General features: G+C 40.4%; 1 protein-coding gene across 3 annotated transcripts in view; it reads right to left on the bottom strand.

Annotated features, from left to right (window-relative positions):
- The window catches only part of map3k7cl (map3k7 C-terminal like), a 69,680-nt gene that overhangs the window by 9,642 nt on the left and 39,548 nt on the right, over positions 1 to 20,490 (bottom strand). For all 3 annotated transcript variants that reach the window (XM_052015165.1, XM_052015162.1, XM_052015163.1), the window contains one exon: positions 5,299 to 5,414. In XM_052015165.1, the coding sequence (XP_051871125.1) occupies positions 5,299 to 5,381 (83 nt within the window). In that variant the 5' untranslated portion in view covers positions 5,382 to 5,414. The remainder of the gene's footprint in view (positions 1 to 5,298; positions 5,415 to 20,490) is intronic.

Genomic DNA, 20,490 nt, shown 5'->3' with positions numbered 1-20,490 from the left:
AGGACATCTACTACATTCCCTCATCAGCGTTCTCTATGATCTCTTCAAAAAATTCAGGGAGATAGTTGAAAATGGTTAGCCATTAACATGTCTGTGTTGGCTCTCCTTTATCAACTCAAAGTCCTCTGAGTGCCCATTAATGCTTTTCCTGATCTAAAAGTGAGAAAAAAAATAATTGTTGGAAATCTGAAATAAAAATACAAAATACTTGGCAGGTCAAACGGCATCAGCTTTTGCCCTGATTAGTATTTCTAAAAGCTTACCCACAACAAAGTTAAACACCTGCCATGTCCTTGCAGCCCCTTTTTGAATAAAGGCATTACATTTACCATTTTTCAGTCCTCTAGTATTTTTCCTGTATTTTGGGAGGATTGGAAGATAAGGCATGCCATTCTGCAACCTTCACCTCCTCAGTAGTGTTGGATGCTTCCAGTCCCGACCTGGTGGCCTGTCTTGTACATTCTCCTTACCAGCTTTCATCCCATCCATTTTATCTACTTGTCTTACTCCAACTAAGATTTTAGCAACATCCTCTTCCTCAGAAGAGTTTTACAAGTATTTCAATATTGCCATCTGCCCTTATACACTGATCACTCTCCTTGTCCACAATCAACCCTAGCCTTCCTCATACTACCCACTTGCTTTTACATTCCTGCACAACTTAGGTTCCCTTTTAAGTCAATTGCCAGTCTACTCTCACACCTTCCCTCTGTCATCTATTTTGTTTTTCACTTCCCCTCTCAGCTTATGAGTTTGCTGGTTCTCACAAGAGTTATTTATCTAATGTGCATCATACACTCTCCTTTTTTCATCATCTTCTCTATCTCTCTTCTCATGTCTTATCTTTCCCCTTTATGGGAATAACCTAGCCTGGAGCAGAAGCATTTGTTCCTGAAAGGTCACCTGTTGGTCTGGTACAACTTTACTAGTTAATATTTGGTTCCACTTTATCTAGGCGAGGTCCCCTATCATCTTATTGAAGTGCTGAAAAAGACCTGGATTATCACAGATGAAGTCTTTTGATGAATAGATTCCCAAAACCTACTTAGTAGATGTAAAAGGACTATTAAAACAAAGCAGTTTTTCTGTATTCCTGACTGACACCACCAAAACTAGATGAAGGGATCATCAATCTAATTTTATTGTAGGCATTTGCTGTATATAATTTGATTGTCACCTTTGCATACGTGACAGTATTTGCACATTAAAAATAGTCCTTTGCCTGTGAAGCATTTTGGAACAGTCAAATTACATGAAAGGAATTTCAAAATGCAAACGCCTTTCTTTGGAACTCAGCAATTTGTTATCGTAACTGACAGAGTCACAGGGTGGGGTTGTCGTGTTTGTTGAAAACTTGCACAGAAGAGTTGAGATAGTGCACTTCCGAGGGTGATTAAGGAGGAGTCAATATGACAAAAGGCAGGAAATTACTGGTTAGCTTGCACTTTAAAAACTGCAAATGTTTTATGAGAGGGAATGCTAAAGGGAGAAAAAATTACATCCAGAGAATGGATAATTGTAGGAAACAGTGCCAATTTCAATTTCACCTTTAAGTTCAGTATATAAGTATTTAGCATAATGCAGACAATTATCTTTTGTTTGCAATTATTTTAAAACTTCGGTACTCTTTGTTCTAAATTTTCCCTCCTCCTGAAAGATACTTATAATGGAATATAAAAATAATGCTGGAAGTAGGAAATAATCAAAAGGCAATGTCTCAAGAGTGAAACATTTAACACTTTGGGTCAATGGCATTTCATCATTTCTGATAAAATGTCAGATTTCTTTCACCATGGATGCTACCTGACCTGTTGTCTATTTCCAGTACTCCTTGTGTTTATTTCACAGTTCTAGTATCTGCAAGACTTTGCTTTAGAGTTGTAAGGGTATAGATTTCCAGAGATGGTAATGGTTCTCTGGAACTTAACCACCCATCAAAGTGAATCTAGCCATTGACTATTGGAAAAGCCAGTTTATTTATTGTTAAACATCTGGAGCAGGATTATTAGATCAGGATTTCAACCACATGTGCATGGTTCACTGGACTATTAGAGCAGGATGTAATCATGAATCAGCAGGTTGGTAAACCATAGTGGCAATCATGTGAGTATAAATCACTTTGTCAGTTGAGCAGAATTTCAGCTACATGTGTGTTGATCTCTGGCTTCTCAAGAAAATCAAAAAACTAGAAATCTGAAATAAAAGCAGGACATGCTGAAAATACTCCACAGATCAAGCAGCATCTGTAAAAAGAAAAAGAGTTAGCATTTCAGATTGAAGATCCTTCATCAGAACTGGGAAAGAGAAATTAAACGTTTAATTTGCATGGAAGATGGAGGGAGGAATGCAATTTACAGTTGCGTTGGAGAATTAAATTTAAGAGATCTGATGTCTTAAATCATAGCACCAAAGAAAAAATCCTTAGTATAACCAGAAAAACAATAAGATGTGTCACAGTAAATAAGTCACTCCATTGTGGGCATTCATTGCATGATAGTTTACCATATCAGTATGATATTCATTTGATTTCAACTTAACCACCAGCAAATCTTATTGATTTTCTCTGAATTTAACTGTTTAAAGCTAATTTTTCAGACCTCACTAAACATATATATTTTATAAATGTATGAAATCTGTACCCCTGTAATTGGAAATTAGGCTTATTTCTTTTTTACTTCATATCAAAATAAAATCATATACTATACTGTGCATCAATGAGAAATATTACCTACTTCATTTTTTTAGTTCTCAGCATCTAGCACCACTTTCAAAATTGCACATTTCGCTAAAAACTCAGGGGATGACTGCTTGTCTCAGGCCTCTGATCCAGGGGATCTGGTGTAAATGTCAGCAAGATGCAGAATAGTGTGGTTCATCAACCAGTCAGATCAATGAGTCCACACTGTGACCCACAGGCTTGGAAGTTCAGCTAAGTTGCACTGGTGATCTTGTTCCATTTCTCCTAATACTGGTGGAATTGGTGCAAAAGATCACAGAATTTTAAGTGCAAATTGCATTCAGTGTGACTTGTTACTTATCCTGTCTTTTGCCCGAGTCTAATAATGCAGTAGAGGCACAACACTGGCCAAGCTTCCAGGGTGACTTTTACTCATAACATTCTTTTATAGGCCTTTAAGAAGGCTCCAACAATTAAGATGAAACTTTAGGGTACAAAGCAACTAATTACTACATTGTGAAATGTTTTAAATGATTTTTTTTAAATACTATTATACCCCAAACTAAATATTTTAAAAGTTCAGCACTTTCTAATGTAATTTTCAATTGGTTAATCTCATTTGATTTAAAAGGTATTTTTTCCAGAGATACCAATTTTCAGCTCTATTGAATAAATTTGAATAAAAGTTACATCTTTTAACTAGATCAAGCCGTTTTTTTAGAATTACATTTTAAAATGCTGCCCGATGGCACTGGTTCATGGCAAACTTTTGCTTAAAGTGGGTTGAGTGGAAAAAAACAACTTTCCAAATCCACATAATTTTACATGGAGTGTGCTTTGGAATCACTGATGGTGCTGGAGCGAAAGCCATCTCCTGTGGAGTTTAAACCAGCAAAGATAAATTGGATTTAACTTGTGTATCAAAAGCAAATGAAAGGGAGGGGGCAGGAGGAACAAAATTAGGGGTTTAAGAGGAACAAATAACATAGGCAGAAACAAATTAAAAAAACATAAATGTCCAACATAAATTCCTATGAATGAGAGTCCATGTTTGTAAAATTACTTTCAGGGCTACAGGGTTTATTTTCTATCATCCTTTTTCCTTCTTAAAATAATTTACATCTGAATGCACCAGACCTACCCATTTTTGCTAATTTGTAGCTAATGGGCGTCCAACTGATAATGATGGGGAAACATGGCAACTTCATACTCTTACATTAATTCCTGAATCTATCTGCAAAGATGTGTTACAGCATGGACTGCAAAAGTGTAGGTCAACTTGGAACTGCAGCTTTCAGATTCCTGCAAGTAACAGTGCGGGTGCATGCACGGGAAGTTACAACAGGCTGTCATCAGGTTACGAACACCTGACTTAAGGACACCTGTACACATGAATGACATCCCATAAAATTATTAAATTCAAAAGTCTGACATTTGTACATATGTTCCTTCTAGTGGAGAGCAGAACTAGCTTCCACTTTCTCTCCACTTTTAGTAATTGTTCATTCTTATCAATCTTAAGTGCTTTAGATGCTATTCATTATGATAATGCGGAGATATGGTTGCCATATTGATTGATTTATGTTTATTTTTAGACTTATGGACAAAATCATCTCATGAACGTCTCTAAAAATGGAATTCATGTGTTACCCTGGGACAGCCTGTATAATTTACTCTTATGATAGCCTCGCCATTAGCACAGTGCAAAATCTTCCCTTTTTTTGATATTTTAAGCATAATACAATGTTGTTTCCTGAGGTACCAAAATATGGTCAATGCCCATGGAACCATAACTTATCAAGGAGTTGTCAAGCAGAGAAGTGATATACAAGAAAAATGAAAGGCAACAATATTTGAGAGAAATGTGGTTTGTGTTATCACATCTACAAAATGTTAGTAAGGGAAACTGCAGTGAATGTGCTACTTGGAACTGGTAGACAGATGCTTGTTGGAGGCATCTCCCACATCTCATATGGTTACCCATCCCACAGAATGAAACATATGGGAGTCTTGCTAATTCTGCTTTCACAAATAGGCAAATGAATGAGTGACTTTGCTATTTTTAAAACAGATCTTCCAGTTTCCTTCCTCCTTCTTCCCGGAGGCAGATACTGATGCATTTTGGACCACCATAGCTGTTTTCAGATTAGTTGACAGCAGGCAGACTATCAGCTAACCCTATTTGGTGTCATCAATCAAACACCCACACATATGCTTTCCAAAAGGAATCAGTAGGTAACAATCAGAAGCAGAAAGTTTGCTTGATTTCTCCTTTCATCTTAGCTAGTGCCCCTGCTGTTGCTTTGGCTGGCAATCAGTTACATCAATGTCATCTGGGTATTAGACTTGTTCTCTGTGGCCCTGCACCATACCATGCGCGCTGTGGCATGGTATGGTACAGGGCCACAATTTTCAAAACACTTTTATTTTCACTTTATAATTTATAAACCAGTTAATGCTTTCAGTTATGTTTGTTTAAGTTAAAAATAGCATTAAATGGTAAGTGTTGCAAAGCAATATTTTCCTGGGCCTCAGATCTAATCAGAAGCTGTCGTTAATTCAATGGATGAATAAATATTATTATGAAAAGTATCAAATTGCAAATGTAGAAGTTTACTTACTTCCGTTCTTGTAGCAGTGCAATTTCTTTCTGCACTTTGTGGTACTCTTCAGCTATCCTGCAGTGCTTCTGAAACACCAGCATTGACTCTTTGGAGTTGAGGCATGGCTGCAGAGGCTAAGAGGCAAAAGAAATTAGGACCTTGGTGCACATCATATCAAATGCATTTCATCAATCAAGTTACAAGTACAACCCACTTCTATTCCAATGCACTCTTCCACGAAGTGGTAAGATGTGGCTTCACTTCTCTGGTTGACTATTCATAGGATGTCATTTCCATTTAAGCTTTCCACAAGTGATAACCGAAGGCTAAGCTGGGAGATTTTCCAAAACAAGATGGGAAAACTAAAAGTTAAAAGAGTAAGTAGCTCTGGGGCACTTCACAATTAGAGTGTGTCATCTGCCAATCTCTCTTGATCAGAAGGTGGTATGGTATTTGCAGCAGGAAAGGAAACCCAAACATGGAAAAGGAGGTAATACAGTAGAACAATGAGGTTACTGTAGCTGCATAATGCTGCACTGTTTTGGGTTTTTAATTTGTTGTTTGACCTCAAATTATGACAAGCAGTCACACAAGCCAAAGAAGGAAAAACAAAATCAGAGGTATAATCATCCAGACCTGCCTATAAAAGGTCTTAGAGCACACATAGCTCAGGCAGCATCTGTGAGAAGAGACAGATGCTCCATGACCTTACGTCTGAACCTGACGGAGGGCCTGATATCTCGGACCTGAGATGTTAACTCTGTTTCTTTTTCCACAGATGCTGCCAGAACTGATGAGGGTGTCCAGCATTTTCTGTTTTTATTTCAGATTTCCAGCAGTCAGATTCTTGATTTTAATCTTAGAGCACATTCTTGTCCAAGTACATGGTGGAGAGGTAGCAACCTGAAGTAAGGAAACCAGAAATAAAGAAATACAACACAAGAGGGAATAATGACCTGAAAATACATAGGAAAGAAAGAAATATACTATTTTGAAGTAGCAGCTATGAACTGGGCTAAATTTCAGCAAAATGTATGGTTCTATTTAACCATTGCATTGATAGGAAAAATACCTCATTATTTTATCTTCATTATGGAATGCCCCAGATATTATGGTTCATCTATCAGCCTACATGTGGTACACATAACTGGTACTTCCAAGTTCTACCACTGACTTTTTTTCTTAAAATTTATTATTTTGTCTTTTATAGTTTATCACTGACAAGCTGCTACAGGAAAAACAATAGGAAACTGTTGTTAATGCAATACATGAATATATAAACACTCAAAGACCCTGCAGAGGAAGCTCTAATCAGTCAGTAACTCACAGCAAACCTTATGAGTCCCCACCATTTGGAGCTGCAATGTCTGGTCTACCCTGAAATACACCATAATTAGTACCTGTGAAGAGATTCTTGATTTCTCTACCAGAAAACAATGAGACTGACGTGATGAGAGTGACCATGAGATGCATGAGTTAATAAATCATTGAAACGTTGAATTTAGGAGCTGGAGTAGACCATTCAACCCTCCTAGCCTGGTCTGCCATTCAACATGATCATGGCTAATCATCCTAATTCAGTGAAGACACAAGAGACTGCAGATGCTAGATGCTGGACTGCATTCTGCTGGAGGAATTCTGTGGGTCGAGCAGCATCTGTGGGGGGATAGGAATTGTTTTGGATCAAAACCCTGCATCAGTCCTGCACCATACATTTGCCTTCACTGATATTTTTCTCTTAACATATCTATAGAAACTTTTACAATTATCTTTTATATTCCCTGCAAGCTTATGCACACACTATAAGTTCCCTCTCTTAATCCCATGGGGTTCCTTTGTTGCATCTTAAACTGACCTCAAGTTTGAACTTTTTTTTGGCCAATATGTAAGCCCTCTCCTTGGATCTAATCCTGAATTTCCCTTGTTGGCCACAGTTAAGCTACTCTTCCCATCTGATATTTTTACCCAGATAGGAATGAACAGTTGCTGTAGTTCTTCCATATTCTCCTTCAACCACCGTGAGCTCTTTAAGTTTCAGCCAAATCTCACCTCATACTAGCGCAGTTTCCTTTATTTAGATTTCAGACCCCAGTCTCAGAATCCACTATGTCATTCTCTATCGTAATGAAGAAATATATTATGATCACTTCTTCCGTAGGAACCTTGAACGACAAGATTGCTAATTAATCCTTTCTCATTACTTAATCATTACTCTGGTTTGGCCTGTTATCTGGTTGATTCCTTAATGTATTGATCCAGAAAACAGTCTTGTATACGCTCCAGAATTCCTTTTTCACATATTGTTCCTAATTTGGCCAGTCCAATCTATGTGTAGGTTAAATTCACTCACAATTATCATTGTACCAACAGAGAATCAAGGCCTTGGTCACTCTCAACTAGCTATGATGGGTGGGCTGCATCATCCAGATGCCTGACACCAGGCTCCTGAAACTAGTGCTTTACTTTAAGGTTCAAAAGAGCAAGTGATTCTCAAACAGAGACATAAATGCTTCAAGGGCATTCTCAGAGCCTCCTTGAAGAAATGTAACACCTTCATTGACTCATGGGAATCTCTGGCTACTCAAACTGGTGAAGAAGCACCACCGGGAGGCCAAGTGCAAACTGAGGAAAGAAAGCACACCTCAGATAACCTGCTCACCACCCCATTAAGAACCACCTACCCCACCAATGGCAGAGTTTGCCGATCCTGCATAGGACTCATTGGTCACCAGAGACCTCATAGAACTGTAAAGAGGCAAGTCAAAGTTGACTCTCAGGGACTGCCTAAGGAGAATCACAAGTTATACAAATTAATAGTTTGACATAATTCCAGCTTCAGATTGTTCTTTAGTAATATACAAATATCATATTAGCAAGCTATTGTACCTGGCTGCAATTTTAATTAGCAAATCTCACATTATTTAATGACGATGCAAGATGTTACTTTTGTCTATCTGGTTTCAGATTCTGTTTGTCATAAATTTCTGAGTCACAATATAGTACTGTATGGAACATCATATCCCATCCTAAAATTTCAATATCACATCAAAATACATCAATTAATTTTATTTGCTCCACTGCAGTAGAATGAAATTCTTCTATACCTCTAATAATAATGTTACATTTTTTTGCTGTTATGTTCTGACTGTATTTTTTCAAGATATTCTTATTGATATCAGAGGAAGATAGAATATTAAACTGGTTTGAAAGAAACTATTTTCTGAGGTGACATCAGGTCTCTATAGTTCTCCATAGTGACAGCATGACCTGTAGCCACAAATTAATTGCATAACCTTGCATTGCGAGTGAATACAAGTGGTCAACTCAAGGAAAAGACAGTACAGTTCTTCAGAGAATATGGCAAAATAATCTAAAAATAGATAATGATTATTACTTTCAAATATGTTTAATACTGTTGGGAAATGCATTATTTTGCTTCAGTGTAGTTCTCTTATAAAGAATAAAGCTCGTTGTTTACTGGAGACACAAGAGACTGCAGATGCTGGAATCTGGAGCAAAGAGTGAACTGCTGGAGGAACTCAGTGGGTCAAGCAGCATCTGTGGAGGCAGAGAAATGGTCAATGTTTTGGGTTAGGACCCTGAATCAGGACTGAGAGTGTAGAGGGAAGATGGCCAGTAAAAAGAGGTGAGCGGGAGGGTGAGACGAAGTCTGGTAGGTGATAGGTGGAATTAGGTGAGGTGGGGGGGGGGATGATGGGCAGATGGAGCAAGGGGAGGGAGGGGGAGGGGAAAGGAAGGGAGAGACAGAGGCTGGAAGGTGATAAATGGAACCAGATAATGGAGCAATGATGGGCAGATGGAGCTAGATGGGGAGGGGAGGGGAGGGGAGGGGAGGGGAAGTTTAGAGACAGAGGCTGAGCTAATTGTTTAGTCTATGTTGAATATGGGATGATGGTTTTGTCTTTCATTGTGGATTGGAGAAAATTGCTATTGCAAAAATCTAGCTTGAAATGCAGCCGTTTGTCACTTGGTATGTTTCATTTCAGTTTACTTTTATAATGCACAGTTAAGTGAAAAATGATAGGAAAAGAGCTCAAAATGTAGCAGTCTTATTGTGTCAAATATACACCACATGGCTTTTATTCAAACAGAATTTCCATCTACTTCTGGCACACAACATTTAATTTTTTATTCCACCTTTATGTCACCGCATCCTTTATGGAAAGATCCCCTTGGCGCTGGGGGTAGTGGCTAGGCAATACTGGGAGGTAGCTCAAAGATTACATGAGATTCATGTGACTTTAATAATATTGAGGTAGTTTAGTTAGAAATTTCACAAAGAAAGTAAAAATAAATAAAAATATACTTGGCATGTCAGCTGCCTCAGCTTTGAGGCTGTTAACAGTCCTAGGAATGCCTAAGACAGCCCAAACTCCTTCAAAGAAACCAATCATGACATCATCAAGTATTTACATGGGGGGGTTGCATATTTCACCGATTCTAAACAAATTGTCCTTTCATTCAAAACCATTGCTTTATATAATACAGGATAAGCCGTGTTGAATGCACTCTCTCTTGAATAACTTTATTGTAGCTGGTATCCATCACCTCAAGATTATGTTTATGGCTTTGGGCTATATTATATCTAATCCTTGTTTTCATCTATATAGGTGAGTCATAGTTATGGTTATATGCTGGGAGTGACAGAAAATAGCTCTCTGCAGTTGGCAAAACAGTAACAAAAATGTTATTTTACATGCAATCCAATATTAATAGTGGATACAATTCCTAGAATGAATGAAATACTTTTGTTTTTTGGTATGCTATTACTGTTATAGTCATCATGACAAAATCCTTTACAATATCCAAAAAGAATGACTTTGGAATGCACAGAATTGCCAAGACCAAAGCGATGCTGGATTTAATAAGACATTTATTATCAATTGACTTCATGACTTAGCCAGGATGCTTTTTAGTTGAATGCTGAGTAGGCCAGGGTTAGTGCTTCTGAGTAGATTAATTTATGGAGGGGGGGGAAGGAGAGGGAGCAGTCTGAGGGTGAGGAGCTGGGAGGAACAGATAAAATGGGACAAGATAACAGAGAGGGTCAGGGCAAGAAAAAAAATCATAGAGACTGACAGAGGATGACATCGTATGTTGGAAGCTGAGGGTGTATACAGTTGTAGTGCTGTGAAAGGATATAGCCATTAAAGAACATTAGATATAGGAACAGGAGCAGGTCATCTGGCCTTCAAGCCTGCTCCTCCATTCATCAAGATCACAGCTGATCGTCTATCTTAGCCCTATTTAGCGGCACCATCCATAAGAACCTTTGATTCAATTGATATCCAGAAATGTTTGTATCTCTAATTTGAATTAACTCAATGACTGAGCCTCCACCACTCTCAGGTTAGAGAATTCCAAAGATACACCACCCTCTGAATAAGGAAATTTCACCTAAATGATCTTCCCCTTGTGGTTCTGCGCCCTATTCTTCAACTCCTAAGCATAGGGAAAGAGATTCTATGCATCCACTATGTCAAGCACTGTAAGAATTTTCCAAGATTCAATAAGATCATCTCAAAACCCTACAGAATACATAAGTGGTCTACTCAATTTCTTTTCATACAGTAACCTCACCATCCCAGGAACCAGTCTGGTGAATCTCTGTTGCACTCCATGGCAAGTATCTCCTTGTTTTAAATATGTAAACCAAAACTTACACAATACTCTAGATGCAATCTCACCAAGTCCTACATAATTGTTGTAAGTCATCTTTACTCCAGTACTCAGATCTTCTCAGAATAAAGTCCAGCATACCATTTGCTTTTCTAATTGCTTGTGAAGAAGGAATCTTAGGAATTATAAGAAAATTGGGAAAGTTTGTAATATAGTCAACTTAAGTGACATATAAATTAGAAAGGGATGATGGGAAAATAGGTCAATAGTGGAGATGGCTTAAAGGTCACTTAGAAGAAACAGGCTACTACTAAGAGCAAGGAAGATTACAGGACATAGCTGGCTGGAGCAGAGATAAACAAATGGAGGTTAGAATACAGCTTAGGTGCAGGACAACTGATTGTGAGATAAACTGTGTCACACCAGAAGGACAAGACCATAAATCAGAGCACCTAACTGCAGGGAGATTGGGGAAATCTGTTGTCCGGCAAAGGAAGCAAAGTCCCATTTGTTAGGCAGTCGGAGGCAACCCCTGCAGAGGTAAAACAAAAATCAAATACTACAAAGAGGTGGGTTACTGATGAAATTGTGAAATCTGCATGTAGCTATTGTAACACAAATACTATAAATTGCTGGAATTCTTTTGGATCAGTGGAGTATTTTTGAGCTCTCACTCGAAGCGCTCCCCAGTGTACACTGTAACAGGACTGAATAAAATTACTTGTTTGAGGAACTCACTACTGCTGTACGAGAGCTTTTCTTTGTGTGCTGCCCTGATCTGAGCCATAATTAAGAGGGCGACTGGGCCCCACGTGAAAGCCAGATTCAGGATGCAGGTTAAACACACAAATTCCTCCAACAATTGGCGCTGCGGGCAGGGTACTGCATAGGACGACCATCAACAATGTGGCTCATAATCAGGTGAATATGATTAATTTTATCACCCATACTTGGAGGAGTAGATCCCATTTTGTTGTTGGGTGACCATAAGTTGCAGTACCAAAAGAACGAATCAGAAGGAAAGTAGATGATTTTACATGGCAAGGTTGGTGTGAGAGAGAAATTAGACATATGGTAGGAACCTTAAGGTGGTATCAGTCAGGCACATGACGTACTGATGATGGCTACCGATAAGAAAAGCGCTGTTATCATATGGGGACCCAATGGATCCATAGTACAAACAATAGTGGATTATAATAAAACATTAATTAAAAAGATAATAGACAATGGATACGATTCAGAGGCACCCCTCACTGAGCAAAATGTTTGGAAGGGGCAAGAAAAAGATAAGTATGAAAAAAGGATAATTATATTTGTAAGAGAAACAAAGGACTGCAGATGCTGGAATCTAGATGAAAAACATGATGATGCTGGAGGAACTCTGCAGGCTGGGCAGCATCTGTAGAGAAAAGAAGGCGGTCAACGTTTCAGGTCAGAATGCTTCTTCAGGACTGAAGATAGGAAAAGGAGAAGCCCAATATATAGGAGGGAAAGAGAGCTCGAACCCATATCTCTGCCATTTCCCGCACCTCTGCTCTAACCCTCACCCCTCCCAGACCCAACAGGGATAGGGTTCCCCTTGTCCTCACATTTCGTCCTATCAGCCTACGTATCCAGCACATCATTCTCCACCACTTACGCCATCTCCAACGGGACCCCACTACCAAGCATATCTTCCCCTCCCCAACCCTTTCTGCCTTTTACAGGGACTGCTCTCTCCACAACTCCCTAGTTCACTCCTCCCCCCCACCCCACCCATCGCGCTCCCACCCTGGGAACTTTCCACCGCCCCTGCCATAGGTGCAACACCTGCCCCTACACCACCTCCATCCAGGGACCCAAACAGTCCTTTCAGGTGAGACAGAGAGTCACCTGCACCTCCCATAATGTCATCTACTGCTTTCAGTGTTCCACGTATGGCCTCCTCTACATTGGTAAGACCAAACGCAGACTAGGTGACCATTTCACAGAACACCTGCGCTCTGTCTGTAACCGCAATCTGCATCTCCCCACTGCCAGTCACTTCAACTCCCCCTCCCACACTATCAATGATATATCAGTCCTCAGCCTCCTCCACTGCCCGGAGAATTTCAAGCACAAACTGGAGGAACAGCACCTCATTTTCTTTCTTGGAACCTTGCAGCCTAACGGCATGAACATTGAATTCTCCCACTTTAAGTAATCCCCACCCCGCTTCCCCACAACCTCCCCACCCCCCACCATGTTTCTTTTCTCCCCTTTCCTAGCCTATCTCTTTTTTCTACCTTTTTTTTCCTTTCTCTCCTTACCTTTAACCCATCCCCTGGTGGATCTGCTCTCCCCTCCTCTCCCCGTACCTGCCTATCACTATCCCTTACCTGCATCTACCCATCATCACCTTGTGTCCACCCTGCCTCCCCTCTTTTGTCCACCTGTCACTGCTTTGCTTTTCCCTCCTGTATATTGGGCTTCCCCTTTTCCTATCTTCAGTCCTGAAGAAGGGTCCTGACCCGAAACATTGACCGCCTGCTTTTCTCCACAGATGCTGCGTGGCCTGCTGAGTTCCTCCAGCATAATAGTGTTTTTCAATTATATTTGCAACCATGGTGAAGAACCAACAAGAAAAGGTAAAAATAGCAGCAATAAAGTGTGCATAGGATGAAAAATGTAAGAAGACATGCGGGAGAATGGTGGTGGCTGTGTTGCCTACCGCCCAGCCAGCAGACAGGGATGAAATTGAATGGGGAAGTTCAGAGGAGGAGAACTATAGATATGGATGTCATGAGGATTACGAGTCACGCCCACCCTATGACGAGGACGTAAAGGAACCAGCTGCAGTCCCAGCAGCCCCTATTAGGACAGTAAGAAAGACGACAGGGGAACAGGTTACACATACAGAATATCAAGAACCTCTGACAGCTTCAGATAATTATTAATTAACTGCTCACCTTAAAGAGGAATGAAGGAAATCAGGCATTTTGGAATAAGTTACCAGAGTTAAAAGAGGCTCACAGGCTGACTAAAGATGATTTTCACTTGATAGTGAAGGTTAAAGTACAACCTGCGATATGGGTATCCCTGCTGCCCAATTACCGAGATAGAACGTGGGTCATGAAAATGGGACCCAGTAATGACCAGAAGTTTCATAATTTCAGAAGAATTATAAAAAATGAACTCAGAAGGGGCACACCAAATTGGACCAGGATAACCCTAGTTAAACAAGAACCAAGGGAAGGAGTAGAAGATTACGCAGAACGGAAGTTTGTGCCTTATAGTGAACATTCAGGACAGGTAAACCCCCATAGAAATGATGATATGTTCCTGAATCTATTTCAGGACAGAATGGACCCTCATCTAAAGGGAATATTGGTCATGGGGCTCCCAGTGGGGAACAATTTCAATGAGATACTGACCTGGGCAATGAAAGCTGAGGCTAATCAGGGTACCAAGGCTAAAATCAGCCCAATAGAAGATAAGGACAACTTAGAATGTTATAGTGTGGAAAGTCAGAGCACTTTGCCAGGGAATCTAAGGAAAGTAAGGGTACAACCCCTATACAGTCACAGTGCAGCTATTGTCAGAAGATGGGGAACTTTAAAATAGATTGCTAGAAACTGGAAACACAAGATTTTAGTGTGAAAATTCAGATTTGGTTTTGTAAGACAGAAGAAGGGACAATTTTAGGAATTGATCTCCAAGAACAGCTGGGAGCAATAATTGATGTGAAAATTCAGAGCATTAAGTGGAGTAAACCCTATCACGTGGATTGATGGGGAAGGAAAATAAAACATTATGTATAACGGATAGCGAGTATAGAGGTAGACTGGGAAACCCAGGAAATATGGGGAATAGTGGCATGAGCCTTCCCTGCAGTGTGGGTGGCACAAAAAACAGGATTGTGGTTACTTCAGGATGGAACTGGTAATATTATCAGGAAAGATACACCCACCCCATAAGCAGTATCTTATTAAACCAGAAGCTGTAGAAGCAGTTAGACAGATAGTGAAGTCTCTTCAAGAACAAGGCATAATGCGGCCAACCGTGACATGCACTAATTCACGTATTAGGCCAGAAAAGAAACCGGATGGATCATACCGTCTAATGATAGACTACACTGGTCTGAATCGAGAGGCTATCAAAGACTACCCCATAGTCGCACAACTTAAGGTGGGAACAGGATGTGTTTTCAGTATTAGACATAGCAAATGGGGTCTGGTCAATACCAGTGCCCTCCAACCACCAATATAAATTTGCTTTCACAGTAGGTGACCAACAGTAAACATGAAACAGGGTGCCCCAGGGATTTCACAATAGCCTGGCCATACTCCATCGACTTATGGCACAAGTTGTTAGTCAAATTGATTCAGGTGGAATAAGGAGTATTGTTGTGCAGTATGTAGATGATATACTCATAGCCTCAGAGGGAGTAAAGGATCATATCAGAGCTTTGTTCCAAACCTTGGGAGCTATGCAAGATGCAGGGCTAAAAGTAAACCCCCATAAGGCACAATTGGGACAGTCCCAAAGTTGTTTTTTTGGGGTACCAGATATCGCAAGGAGAGAAACATATTCCGGGGGAAAGGAAACAGGCTATTTTGAATATGTCCAACCGATAACAGTGAAGGGTGTAAGGCAGGTACTGGGATTATATAATTATTGTCAGAACTTTGTGGAAAATTATTCTGAATTGGCGGAACCCCTGCAGGAACTCAGTGGGGGTGGGGTGGGATAAACAGTTGAGGGAGAAAATTGAATGGGGGGGGGTGAAGAACGAACTCAAGCATTTACAAAAATTAAGCAAACCCTGATCTCCTCCCCAGCTCTGGGGCTCCCAGATTTGACAAAACCCTTCCATTTGTACTGTGATATTGAGAAAGGTTATTATACGGCAGTAGTAACACAAGAGCATGGAGACAGAATGAGGCAGAATGCATATTATTCGACTACGCGGAGTCCAGTGGTAGCCAGGTGACACTGATGTGCTCAAGCACTCGATTGTGCAACATGGCCAGTGGAAGTCTCAGAACCAATCACACTGATGGGGACCATAATTTTGCATTCTCCTCACAGTAAAGTGCAACTCTTAGAAGCAGGGTAGTTAAGGGCAGTATCTGATAGTCGATGAGCAAAATGGGAAAGTGTGTTATTGCCCGCTGACAAGCAGGTACATATAGTCAAGGATTGTGTAGTGAATCCAGTCAGAGTGATAGTGAAGCAAGGAAAAGAACATGAGTGTACAGAAGAAGTGGATACAAGAGACAGCGGCAGGATTATAGAAATACCTTTTGAAAGGCCGGATGTACAGGAATTTCATGTGGATGGGTCAAGGAAGTATTATAATGGTTCCCCTCGAACAGCATGGATCGTGGTAGATGGAGAAGGAAAAGTGTTAAAAGGAGAACAAATTTGGGGACTAGATCAGCACAGGTGGCAGAATTAATAGCCTTGACGGAGGCCCTCAAATTATGGACAGGGAAGAGAGTAAACATTTATACTGATAGCAGATATGCCTTTGGGGTGATATGTGATTATATGATGGCATGGGCATGAAGAAGACATGTCACCTCCTCTGGAGGACACATACAACAGAAGGAATATATTAAAAAACCTGGTAGCAGCAGCTAGCCCCCCGCTCCCCAAGGAGGCAGCTGTGATAAAGATAAATGCCCATAAAAAGATCCAGACCCCACAACAGAAGGGAAATGATTACACAGATAGAGCAGCTAAAGTATTAATGGAGGAAGAACAGGAATGGAAAGGGGACACAAGTCTCACCCCCATAAATAGAATAATCAATACATCAGAAAATATAAGGGACATCCAGGAGTCTGCTCCAGGTGAAAGGAAAGTAGCAGCAATTGTGGTTGGGGGGTGGAGTCCAAGATTGTAACAGAGTGTGGCGAAAGGGTGGGAAGATAATAACCCCAGCCTGTATCCAGCAGATTTTGTTAAAGGTTTGCCATGGACTAGCACATATAGGGAGAGATACGATTCGTCATTGTTAGTGGTGGAAAGGGATGGGAAGAGATATAGCTGTGCACTGCCAACGGTGCATAACTTGTGCACAGTGCGAGCCAGGAAAGGCACCCAAAATACGGATGGGAAATCAACCAAGGCCAAGGGGACCATGGGAACATATACAGATTGATTTCACTGGACCTTGCTCCAGTCCCGAAATAAGAGGTACTGTTTATTACTGATTGATCACTTTACTCGCTGGGTAGAGGCATTCCCCTGCAGAGACTCATCAGCTGAAACTATGGCATGGATCTTCGATGAAGTAATACCTAAGTGGGAGGGGGGGGTGGGGGTCCCTCTTCAGATAGACTCAGATCAGGGAATGCATTTCACAGGTAAGGTAATGAAGGAGGCATGTACCTTGTTAGGAGTAAAACAGTGATTCCATATACCCTACCACCCACAGAGTTCTGGATTAGTGGAATGAGCAAACTGGACCCCTAAGAACAGCCTGACTAAAGCATTGACTGAGACTGGAGGTGGTTGGGTTAAGGTACTCCCAGCCATTCTGATGAAGTTAAGGGCAACTCCATCTAGAGGGACAGAGTTAACACCCTTTGAGCTGATGACAGGACGAACTACAAGAAGACATGATAACCGGAGGAGCAGAGGTTTGTAATGGAAGGGGAAGAGTTTTTGAGTATATCTGGGAGCTGGCAAAGTGATTACATGAGCTTAAGTATGAGGTAATCGATCGGTAGAGGATCAAGGATCGGGAAAAGGAGAAAGTAAATATTGAAGCCAAAATGCCATAGGATGGAGATCAGGTAATGGTTAAAATTCTCCAGAAAGGGCTAGACTTTAGCCCCGGTGGGTTATAGTAGTGGGAGAGATGCGCCCTAGTGCACATGAAGGGGATAGCTGGATGGAAAGACTGGACCCAGCTGAAGCAATATAAACATTACAGTTGTAACTTAACTAACACTACCGGCGGTTGGCTCGATTTGTTTCTGCACTTTGCAGGTTTTTTTATATGCATGCATCAGACTGGAATTACCAGTGCTCCAGTGAGACCACATTTAGTCATTAGACAATCTAAATGGATGGGGAACACAACCGCAGACAGGCGTCTCAAGAGACAAATCATTGTTGGAGACAAAGAATTGACAGTGCCATCGGAGGAGCATTTGATAATAGTAAACCTTGTTATGTTACTCGGATGAGACATTAAGGGAGATTTGTTGTGATCGAGCTTCTGCCAATACCACACCGCTATGCCGATTGGACGACACTGGTGAAAGAGGGTGAGAAGGTCGTTCATAAGTGGTCTGAGAGCACCAAGACAATTCGGAAACATGGCACAGAAGCAGAGGACATTTTTAAAAAGAGGTTGGGTGGGAAAAGGCCTGGAACTGGGGACTGGATGTTAACGTACACTCATGGATTAGGATTATATCGCATGCAGCAGTACTGCTACAGTTATTGATTGTAATTAGTTTTGATTTACTCATTCTGGCGTAATAGAAAGCAATAAAAGAAACTGAAGACCCTGATATTTGTTAGGCAGGTAGGTGAGGTAGACAGGCAGCAATTATTCCAAGAATTAGTGGTAGATAGCATTATTTAATATGGCTCCCTTGGGCGTGGCTGAGGGCCATCATGGGGGAAATTGAAGAAGGAATCTTAGGAATTATAAGAAAATTGGTAAATTTGTAATATGGTCAACTTAATTATCATATATATTAGAAAGGGATGATGGGAAAATAGGCCAATGGTGGAGATGGCTTAAAGGTCACTTCGAAGAAACAGGCTACTACTAAGAGCAGGGAAGTGTTTAAATTACAAGACATAGCCGGCTGGAGCAGAGATAAACAAATGGAGGTTAGAATACAGCTTAAGTGCAGGACAACTGATTGTGAGATAAGCTGATTCACAACAGAAGGACAAGACTGTAGATCAGAGCACCTAATTGCAGAAAGAATGGGGAAATCTGCTGTCTTAAAAGGAAGCAAAGTCCCATTTGTCAGGCTGTCGGAGGCAACCCCTGCAGAGATAAAACAAAGATCAAATACTACAAAGAAAAGTGGGTTATTGATGAAATTGTGAAATCTGCATGTAACTATTGTAACGTAAATACTATAAATTGCTGGAAGTCTTTTGGAACAGTGGAGTATCATTGAGTTCTCACTTGAAATGCTCCCCAGTGTACACTGTAACAGGCCTGAATAAACTGACTTGTTCGAGAAACTCACCACTGCTGTACGAGAGGATTTCTTTGTGTGCTGTCCCAATCTGAGCTGTAATTAAGGCGGCGACTGGGCCCCACATGAAAGCCAGATTCAGGGTGCAGGTTAAACACACAAATTCATCCAACACTTGTATGTTAGCTTACAGTGGTTCGTGTACAAGGAACGTAGGTGTCTTTGAACAACAACATTACCCAATCTCTCACCATTTAAAAAGTACTCTCTTTCAACTGTGTGCACCAAAGTACTGCTGTCAAAACTTTCCACGTTATAGTACATCTGCCATGTTCTTGCCCACTCACTTAGCATGTCTATAACCCTTTGAAGTCTTTTTACATCCTTGTCCTGATGTACAATCATATTAAGTTTTATACCATCAGTAAACTTGGAAATGTGACATTTAGTTCCCTCAGCTAAATTATTTTTTTACAGATTGTGAACGGCCAGGACTCAAGCACTTATCCAGATGGTGCCCTTCTAGTCAACAGTCTACCAACCCAAGAAAGATCCATTTATATACACTCTTTGCTTTGAAGCTGTTAACCAACTTTCAACTTATACCTGTATATTAACCCAAATCCATGTGTTTTGACCTTGTCAACCAATCTTCTGTATGGGACCTTATCAAAAGCCTTCTGAAAATCTTAATACACCACATCTTCTGGTCCCCACCTTATCTATTCTACTCGTCTCATCCTCAAACAACTTCAATAGATTAGTCAAACATGACTTCCCTTTTGTAAATCCACATGAGTCTGCTCAATCTATTATTCTTTTTCTAGTTTTCTAGATAGGAGAGAGGTACAACAGATCAGCGTGGAGGCAAGGGAAAGTGGAAAGCAGGAGAGGGAAACAGATGGTAGGAGGAAGGTGATGGGACAAAGAAAGGAAGCAGAATACTATTCTGGCTGCACAGACAAAAAAGTAAAAGATGATTGTCAGCAGGAATAGAGGGCACTGAGCTGTACAGGGATGATATACTTCACAGAGCAGTAGAAGAGAGTGAACCCCAGGGGCCAAGTCAAGAAATGTCATTGTAGCAGGAGAAGAGATAGTAATTCTGGCTTTTGGAAAGCAGTAGGCTCACCTTTATCCATACATAAATGATTCTGTACCAAAATAATTTGGTCATTTGGAATATTTTGTGACTATACAGCCTATGTTTCTGCCTACCACTGTCTATGATAAATATAAAATACATCAATATAGTAACATTATTCACTAGCAAAAAAAATTGAAAAGTTCCATTATACAATATTTGAAAACCTTGTTTCTTGTCAATCGATATAGAAATATGAAAAAATCTGCCCTCTATCCAATGAGTTTTGAACTTTTGTAAAAGCAGATAGTTATCTTTAAAAATTCCTCCATGTAAAATTCATTATGA

This window comes from Pristis pectinata, chromosome 4, assembly GCF_009764475.1.
Source record: "Pristis pectinata isolate sPriPec2 chromosome 4, sPriPec2.1.pri, whole genome shotgun sequence".
In the NCBI taxonomy this organism is placed as follows: domain Eukaryota; kingdom Metazoa; phylum Chordata; class Chondrichthyes; order Rhinopristiformes; family Pristidae; genus Pristis; species Pristis pectinata.
This window is presented reverse-complemented; position numbering and strand designations above follow the sequence as displayed.